General features: G+C 32.9%; 1 protein-coding gene and 1 pseudogene across 3 annotated transcripts; both read right to left on the reverse strand.

The window, feature by feature from the left end:
• Positions 1–367: 367 nt before the first annotated feature.
• On the reverse strand, positions 368–5,723 carry LOC129284357 (nudix hydrolase 25-like). 3 transcript variants are annotated; one of them, XM_054919813.1, is made up of 7 exons: positions 5,440–5,723; positions 4,616–4,666; positions 3,906–3,998; positions 3,560–3,654; positions 2,149–2,260; positions 1,688–1,788; positions 368–747 (listed from the first exon to the last, which is right to left on the reverse strand). In XM_054919813.1, exons 1-7 carry the CDS (start codon positions 5,503–5,505, stop codon positions 591–593), a joined length of 675 nt encoding a protein of 224 aa, XP_054775788.1. In that variant the 5' UTR covers positions 5,506–5,723; the 3' UTR covers positions 368–590. The 3 variants fall into 3 exon arrangements, with proteins under 3 accessions (XP_054775788.1, XP_054775791.1, XP_054775789.1); XM_054919816.1 differs by having other exon boundaries at positions 610–747; positions 1,704–1,788; positions 5,440–5,716; XM_054919814.1 differs by lacking the exon at positions 368–747 and having other exon boundaries at positions 1,431–1,788; positions 5,440–5,710.
• A 3,544-nt stretch (positions 5,724–9,267) lies between these two features.
• Positions 9,268–12,873, reverse strand: LOC129321784 (cytochrome P450 734A1-like; annotated as a pseudogene).
• Between the last annotated feature and the right edge of the window lie 348 nt (positions 12,874–13,221).

Here is a 13,221-nt window from a genome sequence, read left to right on the forward strand (position 1 = left end):
GAAGGTGTCTGGTATTCCATTCAATGTACAATTTACTTCAAACAACATTACACCATATTATAGTTATTTGAATTTAACTTTTTTAAAAAAAGATGGAGGCATTTCACTTAGAATCATTCTATTTTTTTCATTAACTAGGAAATGCCCCTGTGATATTTGGGGTTAATTTCTACTTTTTTTCTCCTTTTTTTTTCTTGGGTTCCTCAAGGCATTTCGTAGGTGCACAACTTTATGAAATGTTTTTGGCCAAGCTCATATTGCATTCAATGTACAATTTACTTCAAACAAGATTACAACATATTATAATTATTTTTGACAAACTTCAACAGTTCTATATACATCTTTAGAAACTTCAATAAAGTTTGCACATTACTAAGACAATAATTTTAAGTCACCTGTCATATTTTTATAGACATAACCAATACATGAATCCAGATGAAAATAATTCTTGAGAAAATTGTGCATAAAGACAAAAGGATGGAAATATTTGAAAGAAATGATCAAGCTTTGAAGATTGGTAAAGGTGCATTGGAGATGCGCAGTTGAGAGGTAATCATTTATATTAAGTGGCATCACAAATGTAACAGGTTCTAGCTTTCTGCATCCTCATTGTTTTTGGTTTTCTTTCTCATCACTTCACTTTGGGTGAGTATCAACTTGATCTTCCTTCCAGTAATTATTAATGATGATGAACAATGGATGACAACTTTGGTGTGATACTTTAACCGGGGATGTTGCATTAATGGACTAGAAAACAGAGCAGAATTTGAATCAGACTGTGAAAGTTAAGGAGGCATTATTGAACTGATGCATTCACTTCACTTATTTCCATAAGAAATTCTCATCTACTTTTGTTTGTTAATTGCTATAGAAAAATTAGAACCTAAAGAGTCAGAAAATTAATAGATAAAAGATCATGGACTAGTCATTATCTTTGTCTTCTTCAAGGAAGGAGAATTTAATTCTAAATGAACAGCAAGACAACCGTGTCATCATATTTTACTTTTATAGAATGCTTTTGATATTTGATTCTAAAGGTACCAAATTAAAATAATAGCACATTAGCTTATCAACAAGGAATAGCTCAAACAATTTGAGTATACCTAACCTTAATAACCCACCGAAAAACAAGAATAAAAAAGAATCAAATGAGTCTTACTAAACTCCTATCTTTCATTGGATAGGCCTAGTTTTGCAAATTCAATACGTTTTGTTTCTTAAAACCAGTAATCTAAGCATTTGGACGCAAAGTGGCAAACTCATGTTTCCTTCATATCAAAAAGTATGCATTTCAAAAGTCGTAAAAGTCCCACTCGATTTAAATGAATTTGAAGTTCCACTATAGCGAGATGCCAATGTAAGAATCGGGAACAGCCACAGCCAGGATTTGCTAGAGTTGCATTAGAGACCTAGTACTGTCACACTTAATCTACACCAGTAATGTTTCACTATTCTAAAGTACCGTGCCTCCTACTTCATTGACCATTTCTATATACATTCACAATCAACATTGCATCCAATTTTCCAAACAAAACTATGGGTTTTCTGGGCATATATCTTAATTATTACATGGCAACCACCTAGTGAGAAGTTCTAACTTGCAACTATTATCCATTTACAAAGAGCAGCGTGTGATGAAATCAGTTAAGGAAATGCATAAAACTAAGTTGCAAACTCATATATTCACCACTTTGTCGATTTACATTTGCCTGAAATTGCATTCCCTTGAAAGTAAGGCATGAAGGTTCTTATAACTTCTTCATAAGTTGGTCTCTTGTAGTCCACTGCCTGCAATCAGTTATGCGCAATCAGTTCTTCATAGAGATAAAATGTTCAGACTTAGGCTTCAACACACTTTTGTCCCTTTGATTTTTTTTGGAAGTTTCAATATGGTCCCTTCAGTTCAAAAGCAAGTAATGTTATCTTGCCTTAATGTTTTCTAAAATGCTTCAATGTTGCCGGTCAGTTAATCTGAAAGTAGGCAAGTGGCTAAGTTTGACAATAAGTTTATGGATAAAGTGACAGGCAAGATTGAATCATTTCCGAGTAAAACTAACAGGGATGATTTGAAACTTGTACAAGACTTGGGGGATTGAAAGTGTATTTAAGCCTAAATTCACTATCAGTAAACAAGTTTCTGAAACTAGCCTGCTCAATAACTTCATCAGGGTTAGCCCATTTCCACTCAGAGAATTCTGGGTCCGCTTCACCTGTTGCTAAATTGATCTCACTGTCATCTTTTGTTAACCGCATGAGGAACCTATTGGATGTTCAATGTCAGAAAAAAGCACAGTTTTTGAAAAGTACCCATCTAAAATTTGTCAGAGTTCAAACATGAGCAAGAAATTCTAGGCTAAGCTAAAAGAATGGCAAGTTTTTACTCACAGTTTAAACATCAATATCAAAATATAGGCTAAAATTTTTTTGGGCCATCTAAAAAAGTCTTTTCCACAATAGCAGAGCAGTATGTTAGGGAAACCAGAGATGGAAAGCTTGACAAACCCTGATGTTTATTTTGCAGGAAGGCCTAATTTCATAGATTCATATTGTATTTATCATTAGATATATTACTAATTCAAATTTAACCTAAAGAGAATTCCACAAAAAGACTGAAACTCCAGAAAAGAAAGCTCAATTATGCCACTGATCAGTAGACATTCTTATTTTAACTTTGACTGAATAGACTAAACATACTTAAACATCCAACCAAGTCAGGCAAATAGGTTGGACAACTTCAGCTCAAAGACATGTTCAAATGTTCTTTCATCAAATTGATCAATGAATACTATATAGTCATATGAATAACCAGATTTTGTTCGACTGTTAGAGTCATTTGTTTCGTTCTTTCCTCAATTTCCGTAAGTAATGTGGGGTTGCATGGAGATCCTGTATGCAATTTAACATACAAGACAAAACTGATAAATAAAAGTCAATTTACACACTTGTATTTGCCCAGACAAATCCTCTCAGAGTATGGAAAACAACCTTAGACAAGAATACTGAATGAGCTCAATATTCTGAAAGCAAAAATAACTAGATACTAAATATCCAAAAGCATTCTAGAACTGCAAGCCTTGATGTATATTTGTCGAGACCTATGACCATATCATCCCTTGCTCTAGCGAGCAAAGTTAGTTCACAATCATATCAACAATTCCACCTCAGGCATATCAATTCATATACACTCACATATCACCCATGTGTTCACAGCTGAACTGAGTTCGGACTATTGGCTAGATCTGCCAATCCGTAAATCTACATATGCATGTTCAGTTATTTATTTATACTAAAACCTCCTTTAATTTGAACAAAAATAGGGAGATCAACCAAGAAACCAAATATCCAATAGCGTCAAGAATTGTGGCTTCAAGGTGAAATTGATGGTTCATAAGGTGAAGGGCATCAAGTACAGCATGCAGCTTTTAGTTCACATGCATGATCATCATGATATGAATAGGTCAAATTTAGCCATGCAACTAACAAGTTCAAAAGTAAAAATACTTTTCTCTATGGATTGTCAAGTATGCGGGTCTGCCAACAAAAAGCGTATAAAACACACCATTTTTGTGCCTGCCCATGCCATTCGCCTCCCCACAGACGATTAACTTTAGCCTTCACAGGAGGAGGGAAGTCATAAGTCAACCATTTTGGAACCTGTAAAGCACAATCTCTAATCAACTCTACTTGATTATCAAATAATGGTGGAAAGAGATGCCCATAGAATCCAGCATTTTCATAAAATGTATAATTGTTGTTCACATTTCTTTCTTCTCAGATATTGTTTCTCTTCATTTTCTTGATTCTTTAATTTGTATTACTCTTAGATATAAGCATAATCATTTTTGTTTGCCAGAGAGACTAAAACAAACCAAAAACCAAGTGATAAGAGCCAGAGTTGCACAAACCTCAGCAATTATTTCAGCAGATACTACTCCTGTTTCTTCTTGGAGTTCTCTAATGGCAGCAGATTTTGGTTCTTCACCATCCTCAATCCCACCCTGAGATTCAAGACCACAGAGGAAAAGAGGAAAAGCAAAATAAATTCTAGCTGAAAATTTTGAGCTAGTGACAAAAGATTATCAAAATGTGGCAAAGAGTCTGTCTGCCATATTAGAGATAAGAACTAAGCAATACTGCATATTGAGCTTGCCAGAATGGTGGCTGTCCAATCTTGCAAGGCCAAAATAGACCCCAGTACATAATGAAAAGAGTTTTTTCTACTGTTAATGATGAATGGTAATGAGTTACCCTTTCTTAGCCAAATTATGCTTTACAGTGGCTGTGGCATTAAAGGAAAGATGCCAGCTGAAGACAACAGCATTTACGGGAAAGGTAAAGATATTAAGAAGCTGATTTGTGGTTCCCCCAACAGACGCGTCAAAAAAATTATTTGCAACAGCATTAAGAAAAAATGCAAAAGCAATACCATGCATTTTAGTTTTCTCACAAACAAAGTTGCCAAGTGAGATCCAACCAATGTCCTCCACACAAAAATCATGCACTATGTGACGCCTTCACTTTACTAATTCTATGTTTTGGCTATAGGTTATGACTCAATAACTCATTTGCATTCAATGTAATTTAAGAAAAAAACAAAAAGAAAAGAAAAGGTCACCTGAGGCATTTGCCATGCTCCTGGTACATTCAATCTGGAAGCCACAAAAATCTGAACCAAAAAGAAAACCAGGGTTATACAGAGCTACTTGTAAAACAGGATGGGAAAAAAAAAAGGAGGATATATATTGATAGAAGTGCTAGACCATAGACATAATATCTCGTGTTTAAATTATCAGTTTGTGCAAGAGATTAGAAACATAGTATCTCAAACAAAGAAAACAGGAAGTAGATCAGGTTGAATAATGTAAAACGCCTATCATAAGTTGTAGGTAGTTCATTCTAGCCAGATTTAAAGTGAATCAGCAGACAATTTTTCAATCTGGGATAAAAAAAAATAAAAAAAGAAAACGGTTCGTAAAGTTCCTGGCAACTTTCTTGTAAGCAGTCATGAGAAAGGGAAGGGAAAAGACAGCAGCACATCAAATCAATTTTCCAAATATATATAATGAAATTACGGTGCCAGTGTTCATTTCAGTTACGGATCAAATGACCGACTTACTTAAAACAGATAAATCAACAAGAGAAACTTGAAGAACCCAAATAGAAAATTTTTGCAGCTTTTTAATTTATCAACTTTTCGGTGAAAACTGTCCAATTTACTAGACAAGAAAAATTCACGGAAATAAAAGACCCCACCTGGATATAACAATGAGAAAAGAAAAGGAAAAATACATAATAACACAAATCCAGAACCAATGAATGATAAAAACAACAAAACCCAGTGCATTTATGTGGCAAAAAAAAAAAACAGTACATTTAAGTCGCTACTTGTATAGCTTAAGCAATAAACAGTACACAGAGAGAGAGAGAGAGAGAGGAAACCTGGAAATCGGAGTTGATGAGACAGACTCCAACGTTGGGACGGTAACCTTTGGGAAGGCCTTCCATGGTTATCTCTTCGGGGAGAACTGGATTCTGTTAGGGAAAAACACTGGTGTTGTGTTGTGTTGATGATGGGATCGGTGTGAGAGATAGAAGAAAGCGGAAAAAACAAAAGTGGGTTATTTGTGAACTGTGAAATTGTGATACGTCGTGAGGAGTGGGTGCGGGACTGCGGGTGCGTCTTAATTTGGTGTGTGGGATGAGTGACGGACGTTGACTCTGACAAGAAAGTGGACTCACACTCACACGAGAGCGTGGAGATTTCTTCCCCTCTTATCCTGCGCAGTGCTCACCTCGCCAACCACTTATCTCCCTGCCTTTAAAGGGTGGAAATACCATGTGGCTCGCATATGGTTGCTACTGTGAGCCTCTTTCTGGATTATTTCTTTTTTTTTTAATATCCAGTTGATAAAATCACATGAGGCAGGTGACCAAGCAATGGATTAAGTTCTTAAAGGTGTCAAGGATTAGCTGGAATTCACCATTGTTTTGGTCCAAAGCTTCACTCATAGTATAAAGTAAGCTATAATTTTAGAATTATATTATAATCTAACTTAATTTGACTTAATATGGATGTTAGGTTAGTTATGAAAATTGAAAAGAAAATCCTCACAAATAGTTTTAATTATTTTAAATAGTTTGATATCATGATCTAAATTGATTTCGCTAAGTGGTTTGGTGACAAAATTTATAAGCATGATAAAAGAAATGAATAATATAATTTTTAGTTACTATTTTTCTCTTAAATATTGATTTATTTATTGATTTTTGATTTAATATAGCTTAGTCTTTATATTTATTTATTGAATTAAAAAAATTATAAAAATGAAGTTGCACTGAGTTACAAAAATGAAAAAAACTTATACATTTAGCCTTGTATATTTAAGATTTTTTCAATTAAATTAAAACATGTGTGTCTTTTACAAGTTATTTATTCTATAATAAAAAATTTTTATAAATAAAATTTTAGGTGAATTAAATCTCAAGGGCTCATCAAGCCAGGGCATACCTCTAAATTTAAAGAGTGCTTATAAAAGTATTTATAGATTATTACTAACAAAATTTTCACATTAACGATAAAATTTAAACCCACAATCTTATAAGTTACAGGCCAAATATTTACTAACTAGATTAACTTTTGTTAGTTATTCTATAATAAACTCTTGTTATTAATATTATTAACATATTAAAATTCACTTATCCTAATTTGATTGGACAAAAAGTATGTTAAATATATAAGATTAAATACTAAAGTCTTTTCATTCAAAAATCATAATGACTAAGTTATTCGATTCAAGAAATTATAGAGATTGAGTTGGTCTGAATCAAAATTTAACAATTAGATTGATAATTAAAAAAATGTAGGACCTGAAAGTTATACAACTCCTTCATTTCAAATTATAAGATACTTTTAAATAAAATTTTATATATCAATAAATCTTATTAAATATACTTAACAATCATTTTTTAAAACAAAAATATAAACTTTAAAAAATACCTTTCATTTAATATATTAAAAAAAGAAAGCTAAGAGAATTAAATAGAGAGAGAGAGAGAGTAGATAATATTGAAATAAATATATTTAATGAAATTTAATTTTCTCAATATATCTTATATTTTGAGATGCAAAATCTATCATAAAAGTGTCTTATAATTTACTTTATTCATTCTTATATATAAGATATTTTTAATAAAATTATGCATGTAAATAAAAATTTATTATTTAATTGAAATCCCATTAAATTATAGTAATTTTCCAATTTTGCCCCTATATAGTCAATTAATATTATGACGGTAGTGAGCAAAGTCCACAATTAATATCTCTTCTCTTTTTTTAAGATGAGGACAAAATTATTTAATTATTTTAAAATATTATAACATCCTTTATATTAAAAAACAAATAAAATTAATCATTTAGTCCTTATAATTTTGATTTTATTGTAACTTAATTTTTCAACTTTTACTCGTTATAACTCAGTTCCTAAAATTTTAACTCAATTTTAAATCAGCTTTTAAACTTTACCTCTTATAATTTAGTCCCTGAAGTTTCAACCTCTTAAATATTGGTCCTAAATTTTAAAAAAATAAAATTATAAAGATTAAAAATATTTTAAAATTTTAATATTTATAATATTTATAAATATTAAAAGGGTCTGATAATTTAAAATATCATTAATAAATTTTAAAATATTTTTAATCTTTATAATTTTATTTTTTAAAATATAAAGATCAATATTTAAGATGTTGAAACTTCAGGAATTAAATTACAAGAGGTAAAGTTTAAAAATAAATTATAATAAGTCAAAATTAAAGAATTAAATTATAATTAATTAAAATTATAAATATTAAATGATTATTTTTTAAAAAAAATAAAATAAATTTTTAGGGGCAGGGCTACAGAAGGAGTATTAAAAAAGAAATGGAGGCTTATGGTATAAGATGAGGTGGAGCGCATCGGAATAAAAGAGAAGGGGCGCAAGATAGCGAAAGGTGCGCCGATGGTGATGCAGTAGTCAATGAGGTGAACACGCGGAGAGATAACAGGGGCAATACGCAACAAAAGAATCAACAAGTGGTGGCACCCACCACCTACAGCGTTGACTTTCAGTGGCGCGGCCTTATTTTAAGGAATCGTTGGATCAAGTGATCAATCCATCATATTTTTTTTTGTTTTTTTGTTTTTTGCCCGTTGCATTTCAGTTAAAAAAATAAAATAAAATAAAGAAGGGAATATAATAAAGGCAAAAGAACCCTACCAGCTTTATCTCTCGTCACCAAGTCTTTTCCTTTTTCAAACCATCGACAGTATCTTTCCCTTCTCCTTGAAGAGGAAAGATATCAGCTTGGAAGTACTTTTCATCAGAAACAAAGATGAGATTTTTTTTTATATTCCTTGTTTAATAATTAAAAAAAAAGATGAGTTTTTTTGGAGTGCTAAAGGCACCACATATATGTATTCAAATTTAGAACGTTATTAGCATTATCTTTTTTTGACATTATCAATTAATTTAAATTTAAGTTGATCAATCTTTGATATAGAAATTGAATTCTTTCTTTAAGATTGTTTTATTCACAAAAGTTAAATTTAAAATTTTACTTAAAAAGATAATTTTTTTTCTTTAACTTTCTTACTGACTTACTTTATATTTCTTAGAGAGTATGGCACCTCATTCTTGATGTGGTTTTTTTTAATCTTTTTACCTTGTCTATCGTATCTTTTTTATCCTTATTTTTAATATATTTTATACCTTTTTAAAAAAAATTACTTAAGTATAATATTTGATTTATTTTACTTATAATTCAATTTTGTTATCTGTGATTGTCACAAGCCTCTTTCATAAAGGTTAAGTTACACTAAATTTTTATTTTAAATTAAATTATATAAAACTAATTTTATTATTGAAGCATACTTCTTTATCGAAGCATGATAATGAACTTTTCTAAATTTCATTCTCTCTCACTCTCTCTCTCTCTCTCTCTCTCACACACACACACATTATGAAACCAATCTTATCAGATTCTTTTATTTTGACTGCTTTTTCACTAATCAATTTTAGAAGTATTTTGAGTTTGACGACAATGATGCCAGCCAACCAACCCTTCAAATCACGTGAAAATGATGCAACATCAATTAGCAAAACCATCATTAGCTCCCAACACAAACTTACATGTTCAACTTGCCAAATTACAAAAGACTAGTAAATATCTAACGTGATCCCCCCCCCCAAAAAAAGAAAACATGGTCATAAAAAGTAATACATAAAAACAAACCAGAAAAAGCCAAGGTCATGGCATTTATCAGCATGAAATCCTTCTGAAGAGGATTTGTGCACCATGTTGTGGCTGCAAAGTTATGAACAACATAGGAGAATGGCAATAGGTTGGAGACACTACAAAACTATAATCTCTAATGATCATAGCAAGAGCAATCTTGGCCTCAACCATTGCTAAATTTTGACCTATGCAAGTTCGAGGGCCGAGTCCAAAAGGAAAGAAGGCAGCTAAATGTCTTCGAGGTTCGCTGAACCTGTTCGGATTGAACTCGTTGCTATCTTCTCCCCATATCTCTTTGTCATGATGGATAGCAGTCAATGCTAAGTAGAGTTGAGTCTTGGCAGGAACACTAAGCCTCCCTACCATAACCTTTTTAGATGTTTGCCTCATTAACAGCACTGCAGGAGGGTATAACCTAAGTGTTTCATTAATTATCATCCCAACCTGTTGCAAGATGTCAACAAACAATGGTCAATATTGATCATTACAGAGCGATTTGTTTCAATTATGCTAGCAATGATGAGATAATATAAAGTAAAACAGAACCTTTGTCCTCCAAAAATGATTACAATACTTGAAAGTTTTTTTTTTTTTTTCAATTTCATCCTTCCAGAGGTGGTGGTACAAATGCTCAACTTTCAAGTGAAAAAAAAAAAAAAAAAAACCCAGAGCGAGCCAAATAGAGTCATATTTAGAGCACCAAAACATAAGAACTCAATAGTTATTCATTGATTTATACATTCTAGGAGCAAGAGAATTTGACTACATTACCACTCCTTCAGATATTGCATTCTTGATTGATCACACTTGTATCCTTAAAACTCTTCTGCTCATATTTTTTCTTTTCTCTGTGAACATTGTTAATTTTCTGAATTTCTGCAGATTACTCCTTGAAGCCGCACACACACACACACATGCATAGATCAGTTATTATCTAGATGTTTTGACAAATAAATCATCGTGTACAATAATCTTCATTCTACACCTTAAACAGAAGCATCTACAGCATTATAACTCAAGGCAGATCTTAGAAAAAGAATTTTTGAGCTTACAATCTTAAGGTCATTTATTTTGTCTGCAAGCGGAAACTCGTTTAGACCAACAACATGAAGAACTTCTTCTCGTGCCTTACTTTGCCATTCTTGATGTTTAGATAAGAGAAGAAGTGCCCAAGTCATCAAATTAGCCGTAGTATCCTTTCCAGCGAAGTAGAAGGTTTTACATTCATCGATGATTTCTTCTATTGTCAATCTCTCTTCTTCCCCAGCCTCATTCTTGCATGTATGCACCAACGAACTTAACAGATTTCTTGGATTTCCTCTTTGATTGGTCTTAGCTTCAATCAGCTTCCGAATCGATTCACGAGTTTCCTTTTCTAGCTTCATCCTGTCTCTGTTCTTCTTCGTAGGCAAATATCTGTTCTTTTGTCAAAAGTTCAAACAGAAATGGCTAAAACTCAATTAGCAAGGCAAGGCAAAACATCCCAAGTACAGTTTGAATTCAATGGAACAAGTAAAAAATAATGAAACAAAATTCATGCAAAGGTAGCTTTTATACTGATTGAAAATCATAAATGAACATCATCAACAACACTTTCTTTTCTTTATTCTAAAATTGACCAAAATTTGGTACTCAAAATATAAAGGACAGACTTGAATGACGTTTAACCAATGCACTTGTGTTCAATAATGAACTTACCATTGCCCCGCATTCATTCCAATGCCAAACAAGTGAATACAACTAGGATGGAATGCAAACACTAACACGAGATATGAACTCAACATGGACATCATGTCATGACAATGCTTGAAATGTTTATATGTAATTGAAAGATTTGCTTGTTTTTAGTACAAGTTTCCTGCACGTATCAAACATGGACACAATTCCTTATACGAAACATATAGGGATGCATGCTTCACATTTATAAAGCCTATGACGGTAAATCTAGCTAACAATAATTAGCATGATCTATCAAACCGAAGCAATCGAGTTTAATTCTGTACATTTTCTTTAAAAACTACCTTTGTTCTAATCATGAAAAGAAGATTCCGCATGGTTACCTAAATCCAGGAATATAGACACTCCTTATTGCCTGTGAGAAAAGATGCATTTGTTGTTCTTGCAAGTTGAAAATACGCTTGCCTTCTTCATAGCTGCTGCCAAATGCAGTCCTTGATATAACATCTGCAGAAACATCATGCATCTCTTTGTGCACATCCATCTCAAATTCTTCTCTTCCTCCTCCTACTTCCTCCCACTTCTCTAACATCTTTCCAACGCTTGCCGCAATTTCTGGTACCCACCCCTGCAAGAAATTGTCACAGAAGAAATCGTTTTTTATAACAGTTTTCATGTTTCAAACATGTTAACATTACCAAAAGCATTGGTACAAGACACGCAACATAATACTTTACAAATATGCTTGTGTTCAAGCACAAATTTGTAGTGTTGCATCATCCGTGATGAATATTTGATATGAAATGATTCCATCTTTGAAGTATTGACAATTCATGGTAACATGGATATGAAGAGTTTTGAGAAACAAACAGCACTAGTCAAGATATCAAAAGTTCTGAGTGAGAAAAATCATTAGTCACCTTGACATGACAAGCAAAGAAGCTAAGAAAATTGTAAGATTTTAGAGGACAACATATCTAGTGTTCGCATGCAAAACAAAGAGTTGCAGCATCATGGTATGTAAATATATATTAAAACCAAAAAAAATCTTAATGACAAAAAGCACAACAATAGCCACCTTGATCAGCTCCATGTTAAATCCTCGATTGATGATCCTTCTATGAACTGCCCATTGATCACCCTCCAAGCCCACAAGTCCTTGTCCAAACAGAAGCTTAGACTGAGGGTTATAGGGAACCTTGCCAAATTCTCCCCCTTATTCATCAGCACTTCCTTCACCATATCCGGGTCGGATATTGCCAGTCGGGGCTTTGACCCGAACCAGTACAGGAAGGTTTTCCCATACATGCTTGACCACCTATGGTAAAATGGGACCACTCGTTTTAGGATATCATGGTCAAAAGGGATTGGCTTGGACTGAGATTCTGCATACAGTCGTCGGATTTCTCCTGAGTTCCCGACAATCGGAAGGTAGCCAGGGCCTCTTATCCCCTGTTTGTTAAAATCACTCTGGATTTTCCATGGAACCCAGAAAATCGAGTGGAAAATTTTAACCAAGTACGCGAGAAGGAGAATCAGAATCAGAGTAACGAGGAGAAGAATCATAGTTGATGGTGAGTGAGAGAAATCATGAAAGTGAGGAATCCAAAACCTCAGGTTCTGAAGTTTATTTTCCTCCCTCTCAGTATGTTACTCTCTATTCAGAGACCTGATAAAAGAAAACACATACGGGTCATTGATTTCTCAGTTTCTGTGACTAAGTGAAGCTCCTAAAGAAACAAAACTGAGTAATAAATAAATATAAGGGGAAAGAAGACAGAGATCAAAACTTTCAAACAGGCACTGTGGGAAGAGAACACTGCATGGATCGAAACTAAAGGCGTTGACTTGATTTGATTGATTGCTGTTTGAAGATAGTCAACCATACGAGAGAAGGCAAAAAAACACGGCATGACATTGAGATCGGATAAATTTTGAAAGGCCTCAACGCAAATACCACTAAAATATTTGTCTTCAATATTAGACGGGTGAAAATGACTGGTTTTTTTTTTGGCTAAAAAATTGATTTTTTTTATTATTATCATTCAAGGGAATAAAGGTTTTTCTTTTTTTTTTTGTAATTACAATGGGATTCAAAGGTTTCTATACTTCCATATTTGGCAAGACTTTTTTTTTTTGTAATAAACATGGGGGCAAAGCCCAGAAAAGAAAATCTGCATAAGAATACGGTAAAAATATGCTTGATGGCCCGTTGGATCCTTTTCCTAGTGCCAACCCAAGAGCGCATTGGGAGGTTTTTACTTTGGAAGA

The sequence above is a fragment of the Prosopis cineraria genome, unplaced genomic scaffold (assembly GCF_029017545.1).
Source record: "Prosopis cineraria cultivar Desert tree isolate PC_DT_omini unplaced genomic scaffold, ASM2901754v1 PC10, whole genome shotgun sequence".
Lineage (NCBI taxonomy): Eukaryota > Viridiplantae > Streptophyta > Magnoliopsida > Fabales > Fabaceae > Prosopis > Prosopis cineraria.